Genomic DNA, 22,386 nt, shown 5'->3' with positions numbered 1-22,386 from the left:
TTGAAGTTCCAGTTTCAGAGAGCTGGGCCTAAAGTTTTGGCTCCCACCCCAGCCCTGGGCTTACATCAGGGTATTAGACTGGAGCAAGCTCTCAGGTCGGCCTAAAGGAGACTTGGGGCTCTGGAGTCCATGGATTGAATTCCACAGGTGAATTTTCCTATGGAGTTTAAGTTGCTTTTTAAGTTCCTTGACCTCTGCTTTACGTTGTTTCTTCTCAGCTCGCAATCTTTGCTTTTCTGCTTTAAGAAAGTTCTTATCAACCTGTTTCTGGAGCCTGTGAGATAATAAAAGCAAGTCTTAAAAGAAAGTCACGAATAAATTCTGAAGTTACGTGGAGCCAATTGCAATCTCCATCAGTGTCAGCTTCTAGTTGAATTTCTTTTTTTGTTTCAGAATCAGGGTCTCACTCTGTCATGTAGGCTGGAGTACAGTGGTATAATCATGGCTCCCTTCCACCTCATATTCCTGGGCTCAAGCAATCTGCTCACCTCAGACTCCCAAGTAGCTGAAACTATAGGTATGTACCACCATGCCTGGCTAATGTAAATGATTTTTTTTGTAGAGGCAGGATCTTGCTATGTTGCCCAGGCTGGTCTCATATATTTGGCTTCAAGCGATCCACCCACCTTGGCCCCTCAAGTTGCTGATAAAACAGTTATGGGCCATTGTGCCCAGCCTACTTTAGTTTCTTAATTTCTTTTTATAGTTATTATTTCTATTTCATTAACTTTGGATAACTGTCTTCATTATTGCACATCAACTGAAAATAAGCAGAACTATGGAGACTATCTGCAGTTTTGTGATTCACACCTTGTCACCAGAACCAAGAAGTCAATCAGAGAATAAGCATCTCCATGTAGAGGGTTTTACCTGACTTGTTCCAGAGCAGCAGGAAGACGAGGAGTAGAGTATTTTGAGTGAGAGAATGGTTCAGAGGAGCCCACAACAGGTCTCCGCAACTTCAGCAGGACATGGTTACTGTCGTGGCTATATGGCCCTGCTTCACAATCTTCACAGATATTGTAGGATGGGCATAGGCTGTGGGTAAAGAATGGCACAATACACAAGGGCAGAATAGGAAGTACCTGGGGTAGGGAGATATAAAACCATACTTCTATGTTTGCTCCAGTACCAACTAGCTGGTAACCTGAGCATGTCATCTGACTATGCCATGCCTCAATTTTCTTCATTAATAAAATGAAGATTGCCAGGCGCGGTGGCTCACGCCTGTAATCCCAACACTTTGGGAGGCTGAGGTGGGCGTATCACAAGGTCAGGAGATCGAGACCACAGTGAAACCCCATCTCTACTAAAAATACAAAAAATTAGCCGGGCGCGGTGGCGGGCGCCTGTAGTCCCAGCTACTCGGGAGGCTGAGGCAGGAGAATGGCGTGAACCCGGGAGGCGGAGCTTGCAGTGAGCCAAGATCGCGCCACTGCACTCCAGCCTGGGAGACAGAGCGAGACTCCGTCTCAATAAATAAATAAATAAATAAATAAATAAATAAATAAATAAAATGAGGATAATAACACTTAACCCATATCCATTTTAAAGGAAAATCTATGGGAGGAAGGTAAGATGTGAAAGTATATGGGGCCAGGCACAGTGGCTCATGTCTATAATCCCAGCACTTTGGGAGGCCATGGAGAGGAGGATCATTTGAGTCCAGGAGTTTGAGACCAGCCTGGGCAATATAGGGAGACCCCATCTCTAAAAAAAATTTAAAAAAATATGAGGCAGGAATGGTGGCCCATGTCTGCAGCCCCAGCTACTTAGCAGGCTGCAGTGGGAGGATTGTCTGAGCGTGCGAGGGTGAGGTTGCAGTGAACCGTGATTGCACCCTGTACTCCAGCCTGGGTGACAGAGACGCTGTCACCAGAAAAAAAAAAAGAAAAAGAAAAAAGAAAACAAAAAGGCATTTGGAATAACCGAGGAACTACCCTTAGTGATCCAATTTTGTGTGTTCAGGGGAACATAATTTTGCCTGGCTTTGCTAATCCAAATGCACATTTGAACAAAACAATCTGAATAGCACAACCCACAAAGCATGTGGGTGAAGAGTAGCTTGTGCTTCCAACTCACAGCTATGACATCTAATGCTCAGAAACAGGGCACAATCAATTTCTCTTCACCTACACAGAAAGCCAGGGAGATAAATGCTGTAAGGTCTATCACTAGCTAGCTACTCCCAAGCAACTGCTTACCTACACTGGTAGCGGACACCAACAATCCTTCTTTGGCAGTTGTTGCAAGCAATATGCCAGCTGAACTGGTTTTCTGGCAAAAACAATGTTTCCTCTGAAGTAGGCATTGAGACTTCTGAGGGATAAGAACCCAAAGATGGGTTCTGGAGGACAAGCTTTTCATGTAATTTCTGTTCAAGCTTCTCAACCGTTTCTTTAACCACTTGTTCTCTGAACTAGAATATGGAGCAGAAGGTGGGGAAAAAACTCAGTTCCAATACTGGAAAAAAGTGTGAAGATATCAATAGATCTGAAACCTAACTGTCTCTGGTATAACACAAAAACACAACAACCAACCGCTACTGAATAGACAGAAACATAGCAAAAGGTCTTTTCCTTCTAGAGCCAAACTGGTTCGAAGAAAATATCAAAAAATCCTTTTGATAAGTAAATTTCTAACTTTTTCTCAAGCAGAGATTTGTCCCTCTCCCTTACATGCTTAGAATTAGACTCCCTCTTTTTCTGGCACTTCACTGCAAAGGTTAGAGCTTTCTTGACTGGAACGGTTCTAAGTTTGGAAATTATAAGCTACCACTCTTCACGTGTACCAGAGGCAGCAGCCATCTGGGTTCAGTTTTCTATTTCTTCCACATTCCACCTGTGCCAACACCACAGTTAAAACCCAAGCGAGAGAGAACACTCACTGTCTCCAGGTAGCTTGTGAACCAGTCTGGGGGCTTGTCCTGAGGCTGGTCTGTGTCACATGGAGCAAGTGGCAACGACTGGGAGAAAACACAAGCCAAGATGTTAGAGGTTACTTTTTCTATTTAAAATACTTTTCCCTGAGTGTATTATTTTGAGGTTTCTTTTGTGAAATCATACAAGTATATAATTTTTTAAAAAGTCACAGTATGAAGGCGTACTAAAGGTAAACAAAGTCTCCAGCCTGCTCTCCTTCTACAGAAGTAAAGGATTACCAGTTTCAAAAGTCAGAGATAGAGAGGAACACAATAATTCCCAAATCTCTGATAAATATGCAAATCTTACAACAAAGACAATGATAAATAAATCTAGAAAGTGGATAGACTGAAACAGGCAATGGGGAAAGGATTCCCTATTTAATAAATGGTGTTGGGAAAACTGGCTAGCCATATGCAGAAAAATGAAACTGGACCCCTTCCTTACACCTTATACAAAAATTAACTCAAGATGGATTAAAAACTTAAACATAAGATCTAAAACCATAAAAACCCTAGAAGAAAACCTAGGCAATATCATTCAGGACATAGGCAGGGGCAAAGACTTCATGACTAAAACACCAAAAGCAATGACAACAAAAGCCAAAATTGACAAATGGGATCTAATTAAACTCAAGAGCTTCTGCACAGCAAAAGAAACTACCATCAGAGTGAACAGGCAACCTACAGAATGGGAGAAAATTTTTATAATCTATCCATCTGACAAAGGGCTAATATCCAGCATCTATAAGGAACTTAAACAAATTTACAAGAAAAAAACGACCCCATCAAAAAGTGGGTAAAGGACCATTTTTTTTGAACAGACACTTCTCAAAAGAAGACATTTATGAGGCCAACAAACCTATGAAAAAAAGCTCATCATCACTGGTCATTAGAGAAATGCAATGAGATACCATCTCAAGCCAGTTAGAATGGCAATCATTAAAAAGTCAGGAAACAGGGCTGGGCTTGGTGGCTCACGCCTGTCATCCCAGCACTTCGGGAGGCTGAGGAGGGTGGATCACAAAGTCAGGAGTTCGAGACCAGTCTGACCAACATACTGAAACCCTGTCACTACTAAAAATACAAAAAATTCGCCAGGTGTGGTGGTGTGCGCCTGTAATCCCAGCAACTCGGGAGCCTGAGGCAGGAGAATCGCGTGAATCTGGGAGGTGGAGGGTGCAGTGAGCTGAGATCGTGCCATTGCACTCCAGCCAGGGTGACAGTGCAAGACTCTGACTCAAAAAAAAAGAAAAAAAAAAAGTCAGGAAACAATAGATGCTGGAGAGGATGTGGAGAAACTGAACGCTTTTACACTGTTGGTGGGGGTGTAAATTATTTCAACCATTGTTGAAGACAGTGTGGCGATTCCTCAAGGATCCAGAACCAGAAATACCATTTGACCCAGCAATCCCATTACTGGGTATATACCCAAAGCGTTAAAAATCATTCTGCTATAAAGACACATGCAAACATATGTTTACTGCAGCACTATTCACAATAGCAAAGACTTGGAACCAACCCAAATGCCTATTTTTTGTTTGTTTGTTTTGAGACGGAGTCTCGCTCTGCCGCCCAGGCTGGAGTGCAGTGGCCAGATCTCAGCTCACTGCAAGCTCCGCCTCCCGGGTTTATGCCATTCTCCTGCCTCAGCCTCCCGAGTAGCTGGGACTACAGGCGCCCACCACCTCGCCCGGCTAGGTTTTTGTATTTTTTTTTTTTTTTTTTTTTTTTTTTTGAGACGGAGTCTCGCTCTGTCGCCCCGGCTGGAGTGCAGTGGCGCTATCTCGGCTCACTGCAAGCTCCGCCTCCCAGGTTTACGCCATTCTCCTGCCTCAGCCTCCCGAGTAGCTGGGACTACAGGCGCCCGCCACCTCGCCCGGCTAATTTTTTTGTATTTTTAGTAGAGACGGGGTTTCATTGTGTTAGCCAGGATGGTCTTGATCTCCTGACCTCGTGATCCGCCTGCCTCGGCCTCCCAAAGTGCTGGGATTACAGGCTTGAGCCACCGCGCCCGGCCCCAAATGCCTATTAATAATAGATTGGATAAAGACAATGAGGCGGCCGGGCGCGGTGGCTCAAGCCTGTAATCCCAGCACTTTGGGAGGCCGAGACGGGCAGATCACGAGGTCAGGAGATCCAGACCATCCTGGCTAACACGGTGAAACCCCGTCTCTATTAAGAAATACAAAAAACTAGCCGGGCGAGGTGGCGGGCGCCTGTAGTCCCAGCTACTCGGGAGGCTTAGGCCGGAGAATGGCTTAAACCCGGGAGGCGGAGCTTGCAGTGAGCTGAGATCCGGCCACTGTACTCCAGCCTGGGTGACAGAGCGAGACTCCGTCTCAAAAAAAAAAAAAAAAAAAAAAAAAAGACAATGAGGCACACATACACTGTGGGATACTATGCAGCCATAAAAAAGGATAAGTTCATGTCTTTTGCAGGGACACAGATGAAGCTGGAAACCATCATTCTCAGCAAACTAGCTCAGGAACAGAAAACCAAACACAGCATGTTCTCACTCATAAGTGGGAGTTGAACAATGAGAACACATGGACACAGGGAGAGGAACATCACATGGGGCCTGTCGGAGGGTGGGATGGTAGGGGAGGGATAGCATTAGGAGAAATACCTAAGGTAGATGATGGGTTGATGGGTGCAGCAAACCATCATGGCTCGTGTATACCTATGTAACAAACCTGCACATTCTGCACATGTATCTCAGAACTTAAAGTATAATAAAAAGGGCCGGGCACGGTGGCTCACACCTGTAATCTCAGCACTTTGGGAGGCCGAGGCCGGCGGATCACGAGGTCAGGAGATCGAGACCTTCCTGGCGAACATGGTGAAACCCCGTCTCTACTAAAAATACAAAAAAATTAGCCGGGCATGGTGGCGGGCAGGCAGCGGAGCTTGTAGTGAGCCAAGATCGCGCCACTGCACTTCAGCCTGGGCGAGACAGCGAGACTCCGTCTCAAAAAAAAATAAAAAGATAAAATAAAGAAACCTATTCAGCTTTATTTAAAAAAAAAAAGAAAAGATATTGGATAGACTGGGCCATACCCTTCATACCTGCACTGCAGGATCCTCTGGGGTCTTCTTCATGTCTGATCCCAAGACTCTCACCAGTGAAGAGTAATGTGCAAGTGGCTTCTTCCCTGCCCTGGCAGCTAGTCGTTTTGCTCCTACAACTGGGGGCGGGGCTTCATCAACAACATGGTGCCCTTCGTGGACTTGCATCTGCAGTTGGTTTCCCTGTTTAACTGCCATCTAAGAGCATACATTATGAAACAAAAACATACGACGTGATTCTCCTCTCCTAAATAACATTTCAAAGACATCAAAACAGAAGAATGTGGTAAATTATGCTAGAAAATACTGGGATTTGTGTTTGCTTTATTAAATCCAACAACAAATATAATGTTTACACTCAATTTGCTATTTCTTTGCTAAGAATGTTAACTAGAAATTTATTTATTTATTTATTTATTTTTGAGACAGAGTTTTGCTCTTGTTGCCCAGGCTGGAGTGTAATGGCATGGTCTTGGCTCACTGCAACCTTTGCCTCCTGGGTTCAAACAATTCTCCTGCCTAAGCTTCCCAAGTAGCTGGGATTACGTACAGGTGCCAACCACCATACCCGGCTAATTTTTGTACTTTTAGTAGAGATGGGGTTTCACTATGTTGGCTAGGCTGGTCTCGAAATACTGACCTCAGGTGATCCACCCACCTCAGCTTCCCAAAGTGCTGAGATTACAGGTGTGAGCCACTGTGCCTGGCCTAGAAATTTATTTTTATTTTTTTGAGATGGCAATTTGCTCTGTCGCCTATGTTGGAATGCAGTGCGTGGCTCACTCCAGCCTGTCTCCTGGGCTCAAGCGATCTTCCCCATCTCAGCCTCTCGAGTAGCTGGGATTACAGGCACATGTTACCACACCTGGCTAAGGTTTTTGTTTTTGTTGGAGACAGGAGTCTCACTGTGTTGCCCAGACTGATCTTGGACACCTGAGTTCAAACTATCCTCCCACCTCAGCCTCCTGAGTAACTGGGACTACAGGTGCGTACAACCACACCTGGCTAATTTTTGTACTTTTCTAGAGGTGGAATTTCATGATGTTGCCCAGGCTAGTCTCGAACTCCCGGGCTCAAGCAATCCACCCACCTCGGCTTCCCAAAGTGCTCAGGTTACAGGTTTGGGTCACTATGCCTGTTGGCTAATTTAAAAAATTTTTTGTCATATGTTATCCAGGCCGGTCACGAACTTTTGTTATTAAAACCACAAAAGTACTGTGTTGCTTTATTCCACAAAAACAAACAAAAAACCCCGTAAAACTAGGTTTTAAGATGGCAAATTAGGTAAGATTTTCCTTGACTGGGTTACTATTTTTCTGTTTGTTTCTTTTTTTTTTTTTTTTTTTTTGAGATACAGTCTTGCTCTGTCACCAGGCTGGAATGCGGTGGTGTGATCTCGGCTCACTGCAAACTCTCCCGGGTTCAAGCGATTGTCCTACCTCAGCCTCCTGAGTAGCTGGGACTATAGGCATGCGCCACCACACCCAGCTAATTTTTGTAGTTTTAGTAGAGACGGGGTTTCACTATGTTAGCCAAGATGGTCTCGACCGCTTGACCTCATCATCTGCCTGCCTCAGCCTCCCAAAGTGCTGGGATTACAGGAGTGAGCCACTGCGCCCGGTCTAATTGGTTTTTAAATAAGACATCACTTACGGAATCTTAACTCAGGTTTCCAAAAAAGTTAATTCTAGACTAACAAAACTCAAAAAACTTAAAGATATGTCCTATAATTAAGCATTTACTTTTCCAATAAAAATAGTATTTTGGGGCCAGGCGTGGTGGCTCATGCCTGTAATCCCAGCACTTTGGGAGTCTGAGCCGAGCAGATCACCTGAGGTCCGGAGTTCAAGACCAGTCCGTCCAACATGGTGAAACCTCATCTCCACTAAAAATACGAAAATTGGCCGGGCATGGTGGCATGCACCTGTAATCCCAGCTACTCGAGAGGCTGAGACAGGAGAATTGCTTGAACCCAGGAGGCAGAGGTTGCAATGAGCTGAGATGGCACCACTGCACTCTAGCCTGGGCAACAAAGTGAGACTTTGTCTCAAAAAAAAAAAAAGAATAGTATTTTGGGGCAGTGAGAGGTGGTTCATGCCTATAATCCCAGCACTTTGGGAGGCCAAGGCAAGAGGATCACCTGAGGTCAGGAGTTCGAGATGAACCTGGCCAACATGGTGAAATGCCATCTCTACTAAAAATACAAAAATTAGCCGGGCACGGTAGCGCGCACACCTGTAATCCCAGCTATTAGGAAGGCTGAAGCAGGAACACTTGAACCTGGGAGGCGGAGACTGCTTTCAGCCAAGATCACACCACGGCACTCCAGCCTGAGCAACAGGGCGAGACACCGTCTCAAAAAAAAAAAAAAAAAAAAGGATTCAATGTGTAACTACATCTGAGGTGATGGATATATTAATTAGCTTGATTGTGGTAATCATTTCAAAACATAAACATATTCCGAAACATCACATTTTATACCTTAAACACATACAAATTTTTAAAAATCAGAAACTAAAAACAAAAAAAAAGCATTCCATGTCCAAAAAGTGGCTATCACCTCTGCCTTAAACATAAGATTGTATGGGCTGTAAAGAACAGAGTGAGGTAGGCTGGGTACAGTGGCTCACGCCTGTGATCCCAGCACTTTGGGAGGCCGAGGCAGGCGGATCACTTGAGGTAAGGAGTTTAAGACCAGCCTGCCAAACATGGCGAAACTCTGTCTCTACTAAAAACTACAAAATAAATTAGCTGGGTGTGGTGGCACACACCTGTAATCCCAGCTACTTGGGAAGCTGAGGTATGAGAATCACTTGAACCCCAGAGGTGGAGGTTGTAGTGAGCCAAGATTGCACCACTGCACTCCAGCCTAAGCAACAGAGACTCTGTCTCAAAGGAAAAAAAAAGGAGAGAACAGAGTGAGGGAAAGAGGTGAAAAATGTGAACCAGAAAACATAGTTCTAGACCAGGCATGGTGGTGCACACCCATAGTCCCAGTTACTTGGGAGGCTGAGGCAGCAGGATCACTTGAGCGCAGGAGTTCAAGGCTGGCCTGGGTAACATAGCAAGACCCAGTCTCTTTAGGAAAAAAACAAAACAAAACAAAACAAAACAAAAATGGCATCAAGGCACAGTTCTAGAGAGTTTTTGTTTTGTTTGAGATGGAGTTTCCCTCTTGTTGCCCAGGCTAGAGTGCAATGGCGTGACCTCAGCTCATTGCAACCTCCGCCTCCCAGGTTCAAATGATTCTCCTGACTTGGCCTCACAAGTAGCTGGGATTATAGGCACGCGCCACCACACTTGGCTAATTTTTTGTATTTAGTAGAGATGGGGTTTCACCATGATGGTCAGGCTGGTCTTGAACTGCTGACCTCGGGTGATCTGCCCGCCTCAGTCTCCCAAAGCGCTGGGAGTGCAGGCGTGAGCCACCGCGCCCGGCCAAGATATTTGTATTTTTAAACACTAGAACAGTAGCACAAAGACCAGTAAAGAGATGGGACTATAACTGAGAAGGACCTTTTTATTATGAATTGCCTTTTGCTGAGTGTCTCCCTCATCAGTCTCCCTAAAAATAGGTTTCATGGTGTTTATACTTATTAGCCTCTGCCCATAACTAATGGAATTCAGGTTTGAGTTTCAGTCAATAAATATTTTAGGCCAGGCGCAGTGGCTCATACCTATAATCCCAGCACTTGGGAGGCCAAGGCTGGCAGACTGCTTTAGCCCAAGAGTTCTAGATCAGCCTGGGAAACATGGCAAAACCCTGTCTCTACAAAAAATATAAAAAGTTAGCCGGGCGTGGTGACATGTGTCTGCAGTTCCAGCTATTCAGGAGGCTGAGGAGGAAGGGTCACTTAAGCCTGGGAGGTGGAGGTTGCAGCAACCCCAGATTGTGCCACTGCACACCAGCCTGGATGACACAGCATAACCTCGTCTCAAAAACAAAAAAACAAAAAAACAAACCCATAATAATATTTTTTACATTATTTGAATATGAGACTAAATACTCATTACCTTAAGCGCTTCTTCATATTCTCCTAAAAGGACAAAAAATATACATGATATTTCTTCACACACCCCAAAAGATTCTATTATTTTTAAATTATTTTTACTTCGTACACATCCATTCATTCATTCAAGAACCAAAAATTCTATAAGAGTAAGTATAGCCAATCCTAAAGATGAACTGTACAACATGAGGAACATATTAAATAATCGTATATTCATGATTTTTGCTAAATAAGTAGATTATGGCTGGTTTCTGGGGAGGGCTCAGGGCACCACAGGGCCACTATAATGAGATGATGGATATGTTAATTTGCTTCACTATAGTAACCACTGCCACGTAACATTGTGGTCAACCACATGTATGATGGTGATCCCATAAGACTATAATGACACATTTTTACTGTATCTTTTCTATGTTTAGATATGCAAATACCATTGTGTTCCAACTGTTTATAGTATTCAGTACAGTAACATGCTCTGCAGGTTTGCAGCCTAGGAGCAATAGGTTACACCGTATCTCCTAGGTGTGTAGTAGGCTATACCATCTAGGTTTGTGTAAGTATACTCTGTGATGTCCATATAATGACAAAATCACCTAATTGATGCATTTCTCAGTATATATCCCTGTCATTAAGTGATGCATTACTGTATATGTATTTCATAACATCATGTTGCACACCTTCAATATATACAATAAAATTTTTTTAAACATACAGCCAATCCTGACATTAAAGAATTCTTAGCTTATTGTTTATGAATAGCAACTATCTTTTGCTGACAAACTCTCTTCTTCTTGCAAACAGAATCTACTGTAGATCAGTTCTTCCCCTTAAATCCCTCTTTCATCACTACTGGGAGTCTTCCAGTTACAAAATCTCAAGCCAGGTCCCTCACGTTTAGGCACTGTGATGCTCAGGACTCAAGAGAGTTCAGTGTTAATACTATCATTTCACCTGATTAAAATAAGATTTTAGGGGCTATCCTGGGAAACTAATTTTCAACTATAACATGGTTCCTATGGGAAAATGCACTCCAAGCTCTGAACATCTGATAAATAAACTTTTGGAATACCACTTGTTTGTAAGTTCATATTAACATATATACAAAGTCAGAAACAAATGCAATACCATGGGAATACTTATATGTATTGAACTGGGAGGCATATTAATTTCAGAGGACTGGCATCTTAAATATGAGAACCTCCCGTTAAAGCTATCCTTAGGGTCCATTCAAAGGCATCATCCTATACACAAAAAACTGCTATACAATAAAATCCCCTATGTAACTAATGTCCATCAGTGCAATGTCAATTTATAGTATACCAAATTCCAAACTCTAAAATTAATACTGCAATAAGGTTTGAGTACAAATAGAAATGCCTCAATGAGCAGATTAAGGCTTTTAAATAAGGCTGAACAGACTCTCTCAGGGACTCACCTTGACTGTTGATGGATACCTACAAAAGGAAAAAAAACAACAGTGAATTATAAGTGTCTCATCAATTGAGCATTTCTGTTACTAGGACCAGCCCCATAGGACAGACAAAAACTCAGGCCAAGCCTTCAGCTTTTCCGTATCACTTGCTAGTCATGAATAATACTTAAGAAATTTTAAGGCTGGGCGCGGTGGCTCACGCCTGTGATCCTAGCACTTTGGGAGGCCGAGGTGGGCGGATCATGAGGTCAGGAGATCGAGACCATCCTGGCTAACACGGTGAAACCCCGTCTCTACTAAAAATACAAAAAATTAGCTGGGCGTGGTGGTGGGCACCTGTAGTACCAGCTACTTGGTAGGCTGAGGCAGGAGAATGGCGTGAACCCAAGAGTTGGAGCTTGCAGTGAGCCAAGATAGCACCACTGCACTCCAGCGTGGGCGACAGAGCGAGACTCCGTCTCAAAAAAAAATAAAGAAATGTTATTGCTTATCTACTGTGCCCTCCTTTATTTCAGATACATTAAGAGGCAGTGCAATATAACGGTTAGGAGCTTGAGTTCTACAGCCAGAGGGTATGGACTGAACCACTACTTTACTACTTCCAAGTTTTTGTGCGTTTGGACAAGTTATTTTCACCTCTGTGCCTCAGTTTCCTCATGGGTAAAACAGTGATGATAATAATGTACTCAATACATGGTATTGTTGCTAGTCTGCCACACTGTAACCACTCAATAAAGCTTAGCCATTAGCCTGGGCAATGAAGTGAGACCCCATCTCTCCAAAGAATTAAAAAATTTTGCCGGATGCAGAGGCATGTCCTAGGTACCCAGAAGGCTGAGATGGGAGGATTCCTTGAACCCAGGAGCTCTAGGTTGCAATGAGCTATGATCATGCCAATGCACTCTAGCCTGGGCAACAGAGTGAGACTCTGTCTCTTTAAAAAAAAAAAAAAAGCTTAGTCATTATATTTGTATTACTATAAACTAAGTGGTAGCTTATGCTATATGTGAACTTAAGGTCACTATATAATTTTAAAAGTTATCTTGGCCAGGTGTGGTAACTCACGACTGTAATGCCAGCACTTTGGGAGGCCAAGACGGGCCAATGGCTTGAGCCCAGGAGATCAAGACCAGCTTGGCCAACATGGTGAAATCCCGTCTCTACTAAAAATACAAAAATTAGCCAGGCGTGGTGGTATAAACCTGTAATCCCAGCTACTCAGGAGGCTGAGACAGAAGAATCACTTGAACCCAGGAACTGGAGGTTGCAGAGAGCTAAGATCGCACCACTGCACTCCAGCCTAGGCGACGGAGTGAGGCTCTGTCTCAGGAAAAAAAAAAAAAAAAGTTATCTCAGGCCAGGCATGGTGTCTCACACCTATAATCCCAGCACTTTGGGAGGCTGAGGTGGAAGGACTGCTTGAGTCCAGGAGTTCAAGACTGGCCTCAGCAACATAGTGAGACCCCATTTCCTTTTTTTTTTTTTTTTTAAAGTGAAAGTTATCTCAGATATTCTTCAATGTTACTTCTCCATTTCTCAATTCCATCTCAGATGCTGCAAGTCTTCTTAGAATATTCAATTATCAAATATATTTAAACCACCACACAAATGAGCTAAACACTATTTTGAATTATTAAAGCCCATATCACTGGAGAAATAAGATTGCTATTCTGAACACCTAGCAATAAGTACCATAATATACTTTACCTCTTCATTTTCCTCATCCAGGTATTTTATTTGAATACTATTCAGATCAAATGAAACTTTTACCTACAAAAGAAATACACATTTAAAGGCAGGTTATAATGTATGCAGAAGTCAAAGGATGAGCTGGGCATATTTCATTACATATTAAATATTTTATACAGTTAAAAAAATCCACAAAATCAAAAGACAAACAACAAACAACCATAACAACCCATAACAAAGGGTTAGTATCTGCGACACACCCAGAGCATCAGCAAAACTGCTAATGATACAATTAACAACCCAGGTAAAATATACATAAAATTCAGAGAAGAGGAGATCAGAACACCTAACAAGCACATCAGAAGACTTTCAAACTTTCTGGTGGTCAGAACAATGCAAATTGAAGCAATGAGATGACATCTCATCAGAATAGCAAATTGTGTATGTGTGTGTTTGTGTGTGTGCCTGTTTGTGTGTCTGTGTGTGTGTGTGTTTTGAGGGGGGAGTGGGGTAGGGAACAGCAAACGTTTTTTAAAGTCATAACATTCAGTGTTATCAAAAATTCAGGACATTGTCATGTATTTCTGTGTGCTGCTACGATTGTTCTGCAAAGCATTTGGCAGAATCTATTAAAATTCCAAATAAAAGGCTTTGTGACCCATTAATCTCACATTTGTAACAGGACAGAGTTTATCCTGTAGAACAGTGTATAAGTTAAGTGTATAGATGGATACCTCCTGAAGTTTCATGATAAAAGGAAAAAAAACAAAAAGCATCTTTTGGTTTTGTTTTTTTTTTTGAGACGGGTCTCACTCTGTGGCTCAGACTGGAGTGCAGTGGCTCGATCTTGGCTCACCGCAGCCTCAACCTCCAGCACTCAAGCAATTCGTCCACCTCAGCCTCCAGAGTAGCTGGGACCACAGGGGCCTGCTACCACGCCCAGCTAATTTTTGTATTTTTTAAATAGAGATGGGGTTTTACCATGTCGCCCAGTCTGGTCTCAAACTCTTGAGCTCAAGTGGTCCACCCGCCAGGGCCTCCCAAAGTGCTGGGATTCCAGGCATGAGCCACTGTGCCCGGCCAAATAATGTTTATAATATGATCCTAGTATGTTATCTGCATGAACATGGAAAATGTAAAGTACATACAGGGCTGTTAATATTGGTTACCCAAAAGAGGTGGGAGTAACAGATGAGGGGAGGGAGAGTGGAGGGCTATTAACTGCTTGAGATGGTTTCTCTTCTTAAAATGGGCATGTATTATACTTTTACACTTAAAATTTACAATAAAGAAAAAAGGCAAGCTCTCAGCTCATTTAACTACTAGGAAAAGAAAGATAACTGTGATTTTCACATCTTTTCACAAACAAGATCTAACTTCTTTCTGAATCCAATATTTTTTTTTTTTTTGAGATGGGTCTCACTGTCACTGTTAGGATTCAGGTATTTGCTGGAAGGCAGACAACTACTTTAGATCATCTTTCAAGATCTACCATTTCTTTCCCTTTTTAGTTACCATCAGATATATAACCAGGTAAACGTAGAGTTTTACCAAAGGGAAAAACTCTTTCAGTAGAGAAACACATCAACACAGGAAGTAAAACATTCACCACTGCAAACTGAACAAAAACAGAAGAGTACAAAGGGCAAACCAACAGGAGGAAAAGCCTTAGCAAAAAAACAGAACAGATGAACTGCTGTCTAAGCAGGTATGAAAGTTTTTCCTGCTCAACTTTGAGATACTCAACCTCTGACCCAGCAATAAAAACAATCGATAGGTTCTTGCAAAACACAAGTTATATCCTCACTCACGCAAGAGAACATTTCCTTGGGACCTGGTTGGGGTGGAGCCCACAGCAATTCATTCCTCATACTGTTTCTAAAATTAAAAGGTTTTCTAAATCCTATCTCACTAAAAACAATTTTACCTTCCCTTTCTAAAATGTTCAAAAGGAAACTTATTTGTTGGTTCCCTTTATTGGGGCACATCTCATATATGAATACTGAACTCCTATCAAAAGCAATTTTCCAAAAGGCCCAGAAATGGTAACTATGACAGACTTTACAGCTATGAAACAACACTACTAAAAATAGCTACCTTTGGACAAAATAACCACGCTTAAACCAAGGAGAAACAAAATAAAGTAACACTCACCATAGCCTCAATATCAGCCCAAGTTGTATTTTCTGGATCAGAAACCAGAAAGCTTTGAATTTCATTTTTAAAAGTCACATTTAGAGTAACCTGTGGTTCCATGCTGTGGGGCTAGGGTTGAGAAGGTTGGTAGGAAAGAGAGAAAAACACATTAGAAAAGGTTCTATAAGTTGCATTAAAAGTTCACTCAGCAAAACTTGTGAGGACCCAATATGGGCTGGGCTTAGGAGACATAGGACAAAAGAAACACTGTCCCTGCTCTTACCGAACTTACCATCACTGTTAAATAGGAATTGTTTCAGGAAAGAGAGATAGGCTAAAACCATGCCATAAAGACTTGTACTTAAGTCACAAAAATTATTCTTGAAGCTATCAGGAACTTCCACATTAGAAACAGAAGTATGCTGAAAGTATTTAAATTTTGACCAAATTCCCAGAAATCCTCTAACATTTGTAAAATCCTGAAATATTTTATGGTACTTTATGATGACTGGTTAATTAAACAAATCCTTACTAGTAGCAGGACATACCAACATGGATAAGAGAGATAAGGTCTCTGTCCTCAGGGAACGTGTATTCTTGTATGACTTGAGAGTGACATTCTACATTTTTCTTGCAGAAGGAGGGTTGTCATAACTTGAGAACCTAGGTTTTCTTTCAGTTTTAAGAACTTACAGGCCAGTCAGGCGCGGTGGCTCAAGCCTGTAATCCCAGCACTTTGGGAGGCCGAGACGGGCGGATCACGAGGTCAGGAGATCGAGACCATCCTGGCTAACACGGTGAAACCCCGTCTCTACTAAAAAAAAATACAAAAAAACTAGCTGGGCGAGGTGGCGGGCGCCTGTAGTCCCAGCTACTCGGGAGGCTGAGGCAGGAGAATGGCGTAAACCCGGGAGGCGGAGCTTGCAGTGAGCTGAGATCCGGCCACTGCACTCCAGCCTGGGCGACAGAGCGAGACCCTGTCTCAAAAAAAAAAAAAAAAAGGAACTTACAGGCCAAAACACTAGCCAAGAAACTACACAGAGGTAGCATTCAACGCCCTCCATCCAAGTTACTATGTTTTTTTTACAATCTACTGATTTTTTAAATTAATTAATTAATTTATTTATTTCTGAGACAGAGTCTTGCTCTGTTGCCCAGGCTGGAATGCAGTGGCGAGATCTCAGCTCACTGCAACCTCCACATCCTGGGTTCACGCCATTCTCCTGCCTCAGCCTCCCAAGTAGCTGGGACTACAGGTGCCTGCCACCACGTCTGATTTTTTTTTTTTTTTTTGTCTTCTTAGTAGAGACGGGGTTTCACTGTGTTAGGCAGGATGGTCTCGATCTCTTGACCTCATGATCCACCCGCCTCGGCCTTCCAAAGTGCTAGGATTACAGGCATGAGCCACCATGCCTGGCCTTGTACTGATTTTTTAAGTGGGGGATTTCAAACATATATAAAAGTGGAGAGTAATAAACACTTAGTTAAACCAATAATCAACTCAAGGCTATCCTCATTTGACATATACCCCTGCATTCCCCACTTCTGCCCCAACAAGTAACTGACAGTAGTCAACTAATGTTTTAACCAAACTATAATAATCTAATTATTTTATATTATTGTATTTATCTATTTTGAGATGGAGTCTCGCTCTGTCGCCCAGGCTCAAGTGCAGTGGCACGATCTTGGCTCACTGCAACCTCTGCCTTCTGGGTTCAAGCGATTCTCTCACCTCAGCCTTCCGAGTAGCTAAGACTACAGGCGCCTGCCACCACGCCCGGCTAATTTTTTTGTATTTTTAGTAGAGATGGGGTTTCACCATGTTAGCCAGGATGGTCTCAATCTCCTGACCTCATGATCCGCCTGCCTTGGCCTCCCAAAGTGCTGTGATTACAGGCGTGAGCCACCATGCTTGGCCTATTATTTTTAATATATAGACATATTTTTGAGACAGAGTCTCATTCTGTTACCCAGGCTGGAATACAGTGGCATGATCTCGCCTCACTGCAACCTCTGCTTCCCTTTGTTCAAGCGATTCTCCTGCCTCAGCCTCTGGAGTAGCTGGGACTGTTACAGGCGCGTGCCACCACGCCCAGCTAATTTTTGTACTTTTAGTAGAGAAGGGGTTTCACCATGTTGGCCAGGCTGGTCTCGAACTCCCGGCCCACCTCAGCCTCCCAAAGTGCTGGGATTACAGGCGTGAGCCACCGCACCCAGACTATTTTTTAAAGTATTTTTATGGGAAAATTTAAATCTATACAAAAGTAGAGAGAATATAATGAATCCCTATGGACCTATGAACTAGCTTCTTCCACAATTATCAACTCAGGACCAATTTGCTGTAACCAAAGGTTTACAGCAATACTGTTTCCCTACTAGATTATTTTGACAGACATCCATCCTTTTACCCATTAATAATTGAGTATGTACCTCTAAAAGATAAGAAGTTTTTAAAAAACAGTGTAGATATCATTATAATGTCTAACAAGTTAACAATTCCTTAATCGAATTTCTATTCTGATCATTATGTTTTTAATTAAGGATTTTGTTTACTGATGAATGGTTACGTTTAATTGGTTTTTATGACTTTATGAAAAAATAGCTTAGGTTGAGAGAAACAAGATTAAGTCCCAGGGATTTACAGTGTGGTCTGTGGGGCCAGGGCCAGAGGCTGGGAGGGAGGCGGAGGAGCATACAAACTGGGAAGACTTAGTTTGCAGACATAGTTCTGGCCCATTACTAGACATAAAACTGTGAGCAGGTCAATTTACCTTTGAGCTTCAGTTCTTTAATCTATAACAGGTCTAATATGTCTGCTCTGCCTATCTCACAGTGTTACCATAAGGATCAAATTAAAAATGTGTACACAAGTTCTTTCAAAATGTCATTCAAATATAAAAAATATTATAATAAAGGTCAGGCACAGTGGCTCATGTCTGTAATCCCAGCACTTTGGGAAGCAGAGGCAGGCAGATCGTTTGAGTCCAGCAGTTTGAGACCAGCCTAGCCAACATAGTGAAACCTCATCTCTACAAAAATACAAAAATTAGCTGTGTGTAGTGGCGCAGGTCTGTAATCCCAGCTACTCAGGAGGCTGAGGCAGGAGAATTGCTTGAACCTGGGAGGCAAGATTGCAGTGAGCCAAGCTCATGTCACTGCACTTCCGCCTGGGTGATAGAGCTAGACTCTGTCTCAAAAATAAAATAAAATAAAAAACTGGCTAGGTGTGGTGGCTGATGCTGGTGATCCTAGCACTTAGGGAGGCTGAGGCAGAAGGATTATGAGCCTAGGAGTTCCAAGACCAGCCTCGGCAACAAAGCCAGACTCCATCTCCTTAAAAAAATTAAGTTCAATTAAACATTCTAAAAGATAATAAACCAGTCTTTAGAACCATAAACCTGTAGTGTTTTCCACAATATAACGCACTGCCCGGTAAAACACTCCAATTAAGACTGTCATTTAAAGGACCCTGAACTCTGTCAAGATCAGGCACTTTTTTGAAACCCTAAGACAATTATCCCCCAATTTTCTCCATTCTTTGTTTCTACCAAGAACCAAGTTCACCAGCAAAATAATACTAGTCTCTTAACAACAATCCTGCTGACATCTAGTATTCATTCATACGACATGTAATTATTGGGGTCTTTAAAATTTGAACAGAACCTTTGTCAATTCCCCAAGACCTTAGGCAAAAAATCAGGGAAACGAAGTAACTCTGTCTGCCAGAAGTGGATATTCTGAAACATCACTTTCCAGCTTCAAGAAACACACTTCCCTGCTTGTGAAGGAAATGAATCTTCCTCTCTTTTTCTCAAATTACACAATTGGAAATCAATTTAGATACTCTGGAGCTCCTCCAGCTAGTGGGCCAACTAAGAGAAAACAGGAAGTCAGAGATTCTAGCTTAGCTGGATCATATCCAGGTCTTCATAAGGAACTCTCTTCCGCTGACATGTAAAAAAATTCTTTCAGCAAGAGCGTTAATCTTGAACGTGTGTAAACACCAAAGCTATGGTTAACCCTATCTCACCCTTAGGTCTAAAGCCAGTCTAGTCAGATAGCTGGGTCCTAGGCCTTCAGCTTTCATAACTGGCATTATTGTAAGTCCACGCCACTGACTCACCTTTGCTTGGCACGAGTTAACTTTTCCTCCACGTCGATTTTTTTTTCACCCTCAACAAAATCCCTTTAATGAAACAGACCTGGCAACCTGAGCTTTGATTTCTGTCTCCACCAGAGGTCTGTACAAGCCAAGTTATCCAAGCTTTAAAATGTGTGATTTGAGGCTGGGAGTGGTGGCTCATGCCTGTAATACCAGCACTTTGGAAGGCCGAGGCAGGAGGATCGCTTGAGCTCAGGAGTTCACGACCAGCCTGGGCTGGTCTTTCTCTGAGAAAGCAAGACTCTGTCTCAAAAAAAAAAAAAAAAAAAAAAAGGCCGGGCGCGGTGGCTCAAGCCTGTAATCCCAGCACTTTGGGAGGCCGAGATGGGCGGATCACGAGGTCAGGAGATCGAGACCATCCTGGCTGACACGGTGAAACCCCGTCTCTACTAAAAAATACAAAAAACTAGCCGGGCGAGGTGGCGGGCGCCTGTAGTCCCAGCTACTCAGGAGGCTGAGGCAGGAGAATGGCGTGAACCCGGGAGGCAGAGCTTGCAGTGAGCCGAGATCTGGCCACTGCACTCCAGCCTGGGCGGCAGAGCGAGACTCCGTCTCAAAAAAAAAAAAAAAAAAAAAAAAAAAAGTGTGCTCTAAAAGCTGGGTGTTTGACAAAAAGGAAAAACAGTGCCTTTCCAAAAGCGAAGGTCCCTAACCAAGGAGATCTCTTTAAGGTCTCGAAAAAAGGAGGATGGAATGAAAAGGATGTGTAAGTAGTGTCATTTTTTAACTTGCAGAGTTCATCCTAGTCTTCCAGCTATCGTTTCATAGCACTCAATGTTCCCAAGACAGTGTCACCACCCCGACTTTCTCTCGTTTTCTTTGCCCAGGCCCTCATTCCACTGGGGAGTCGCGGCCTTCCATCGGTAGAAGCCGATGTTCTCAACCACATACTCTACAACTCTCCGGCGCTTTTCGCCCACTCGGTCCCTCTGAACACGAAGGGCTCTCTCATCCTGTCACTAAAAACATTAACTGTCCCGAGACACGGAAAAAGTCGCCCCTCTTCTTTGCAGGATTCCTCCCTTGAACTTCCCCAAACCCTCTCAGTGTGACGTGACCCCACCCCTAAGTAACCTCAGCCGCTTCCTTACCAGCTTCCCGCCCCCGGGGGGCGCCTGCCGTAGGCCAAGGCAAGGACCTTCCGCTGCCAGCTCTGCCGCTATCCCTGTGGGGTGCATCTAACATGGCGGATAAAGACAGTAACTAGTCCCCAGTTTCGCCGAGTTTTCGCCAAGATGATTGGCTCTTACCACTTGTCCCTCAAAACGACCACCCCATCGATTGGTGGAGATTGCGTCGACGGGGCGGGGCAGAAGAAACCTGAAGCCGAACAACAATAACAAATATTGGGGCCGAGGGGCGGAACTACGAGTGCGCAGACGTGAGCCAGAGCGGATTTCCCCTTCCCTAGGCAAATTCGGCGCCTACTGCGTCCCCCGCAGGTCACTGACCTTACAGGACGACTTGCCCAAGACTCGTGGGGCTGGATGGGAATTGTAGTCTTTCTAGGAGTTGTCGGTATCTCTTTGGCCTAGTCTCTGCTCTCAAGATACGAAAACATAACAACACTCCAATCCACAACTGTTGACATGTATAAGCGCGCGGAGGTCTCCAATCTATCCACTGGATTTCCGTGAGAATTGTGCCCGCTTCGGTATTGGATGTTCCTCTCCATAAGACTACAGTTTCCAAGGAACAGCGTGGCGAAGGCCTTTCATTCCGCAACGCATGCTGGAAATAGTAGTTCTTTCCCTCCACCCCCAACAATCCTTTTATTTACCTAAACTGGAGACCTCCATTAGGGCGGAAAGAGTGGGGGAATGGGACCTCTTCCTACGACTGCTTTGAACACTATCTTACACTCATATTCAGGCCTCGGGTAGCGATTCTGATCTTTGTACAGCGATTACTGTGACGTAATAAGTCGCAACTGGAAGCGTAAAGGCGAGAGGGCGGGCGCTTTATGGCAAACTCAGGTAGAATTCTTCCTCTTCCGTCTCTTTCTTTTTACGTCACCCGGGGCAGACTGGGTGGCCAATCCAGAGCCCCGAGAGACGATAGGCTCTTTCTGTCCCGCCCTTCCTCTGTGTCTTGATTTCCTATTCTGAGAGGCTGTTGCTCAGCGGTTTCCGTGGCAACGGTAAAGCGTGGGAATTACAGGTAAATTAAAACTGTGGAACCCCTTTCCTCGCTGCCGCCAAGGTGCTCGGTCCTTCCGAGGAAGTTAAGGCCGCGTTGGGGTGAGGCCCTCACCTCTTCCGGCAACTAGCACCCCGTCTGGCGGCCCCAGCCCCACACTCGCCCGCGCCATGGCCTACGTCTCCGAGCTCGCTTGCATCTACTCTGCCTTCATTCTGCCCGACGATGAGGTGACCGTCACGGAGAGTAAGATCAATGCCCTCATTTAAGCAGCCGGTGTAAATGTTGAACATTTTTGGCCTGGCTTGTTTGCAAAGCCCCTGGCCAACGTCAACACTGGGAGCCTCATTTGCAATGTAGGAAAAACAAAAACGTGACTGAGCGGCGTGAGCTCGCTGAGACTTTCTGGACGGGGGACAGGCCGTGGGGTTTCTCAGATAACTGGGCCCCTGGGCTCAGGAGGCCTGCACCCTCTGCTCTGGGTAAAGGTAGAAGAGCCCCGGAAAAGGGACAGGGGCCCAAGAGATGCTCCGGGGGACAGGCGGGGGAGAGTGAACTTCCGAAGCAGGCAGATGGGTATTCTTTAGGCGGGGTGGGGGGCGCGGAACCTGAGAGGCGTAAGGAGTTGTGAACCCCCTGGGGAAGGGGGCAATTTGTAGGTCGCGAGGGAAGCACTAAGGATCAGGTAGGGGGCACCGTGTGTCCAAGGGGGAATCTTCGGGATAGGAACTGAAATGTGCCTTGAGGGGGACACCATGTGTATAAGAACATCAGCTGGTTGCCGGGGACGGTGCCTCATGCCTGTAATCCCAGCACTTTGAGAGGCCAA

General features: G+C 44.0%; 1 protein-coding gene across 10 annotated transcripts in view; it reads right to left on the bottom strand.

Moving 5' to 3' along the window:
- The window catches only part of NBR1 (NBR1 autophagy cargo receptor), a 54,621-nt gene that overhangs the window by 19,838 nt on the left and 12,397 nt on the right, over positions 1-22,386 (bottom strand). The window contains exons 2-11 of one of the 10 annotated variants that reach the window (XM_050762580.1): positions 20,510-20,556; positions 15,275-15,385; positions 13,139-13,201; positions 11,435-11,453; positions 10,004-10,026; positions 5,990-6,187; positions 2,888-2,965; positions 2,205-2,419; positions 871-1,038; positions 65-274 (exon numbers count right to left, since the gene is read on the bottom strand). In XM_050762580.1, coding sequence (XP_050618537.1) covers positions 65-274; positions 871-1,038; positions 2,205-2,419; positions 2,888-2,965; positions 5,990-6,187; positions 10,004-10,026; positions 11,435-11,453; positions 13,139-13,201; positions 15,275-15,376 — 1,076 coding nt within the window. In that variant the 5' untranslated portion in view covers positions 15,377-15,385; positions 20,510-20,556. Of the gene's footprint in view, positions 1-64; positions 275-870; positions 1,039-2,204; positions 2,420-2,887; positions 2,966-5,989; positions 6,188-10,003; positions 10,027-11,434; positions 11,454-13,138; positions 13,202-15,274; positions 15,386-19,379; positions 19,653-20,509; positions 20,838-22,386 lie in introns of those variants that run through there. The other 9 variants (XM_050762579.1, XM_050762582.1, XM_050762581.1 and 6 more) reach the window with 9 other exon arrangements.

Source organism: Macaca thibetana, chromosome 16 (assembly GCF_024542745.1).
Source record: "Macaca thibetana thibetana isolate TM-01 chromosome 16, ASM2454274v1, whole genome shotgun sequence".
NCBI classification, from domain to species: Eukaryota; Metazoa; Chordata; class Mammalia; order Primates; family Cercopithecidae; genus Macaca; species Macaca thibetana.
This window is presented reverse-complemented; position numbering and strand designations above follow the sequence as displayed.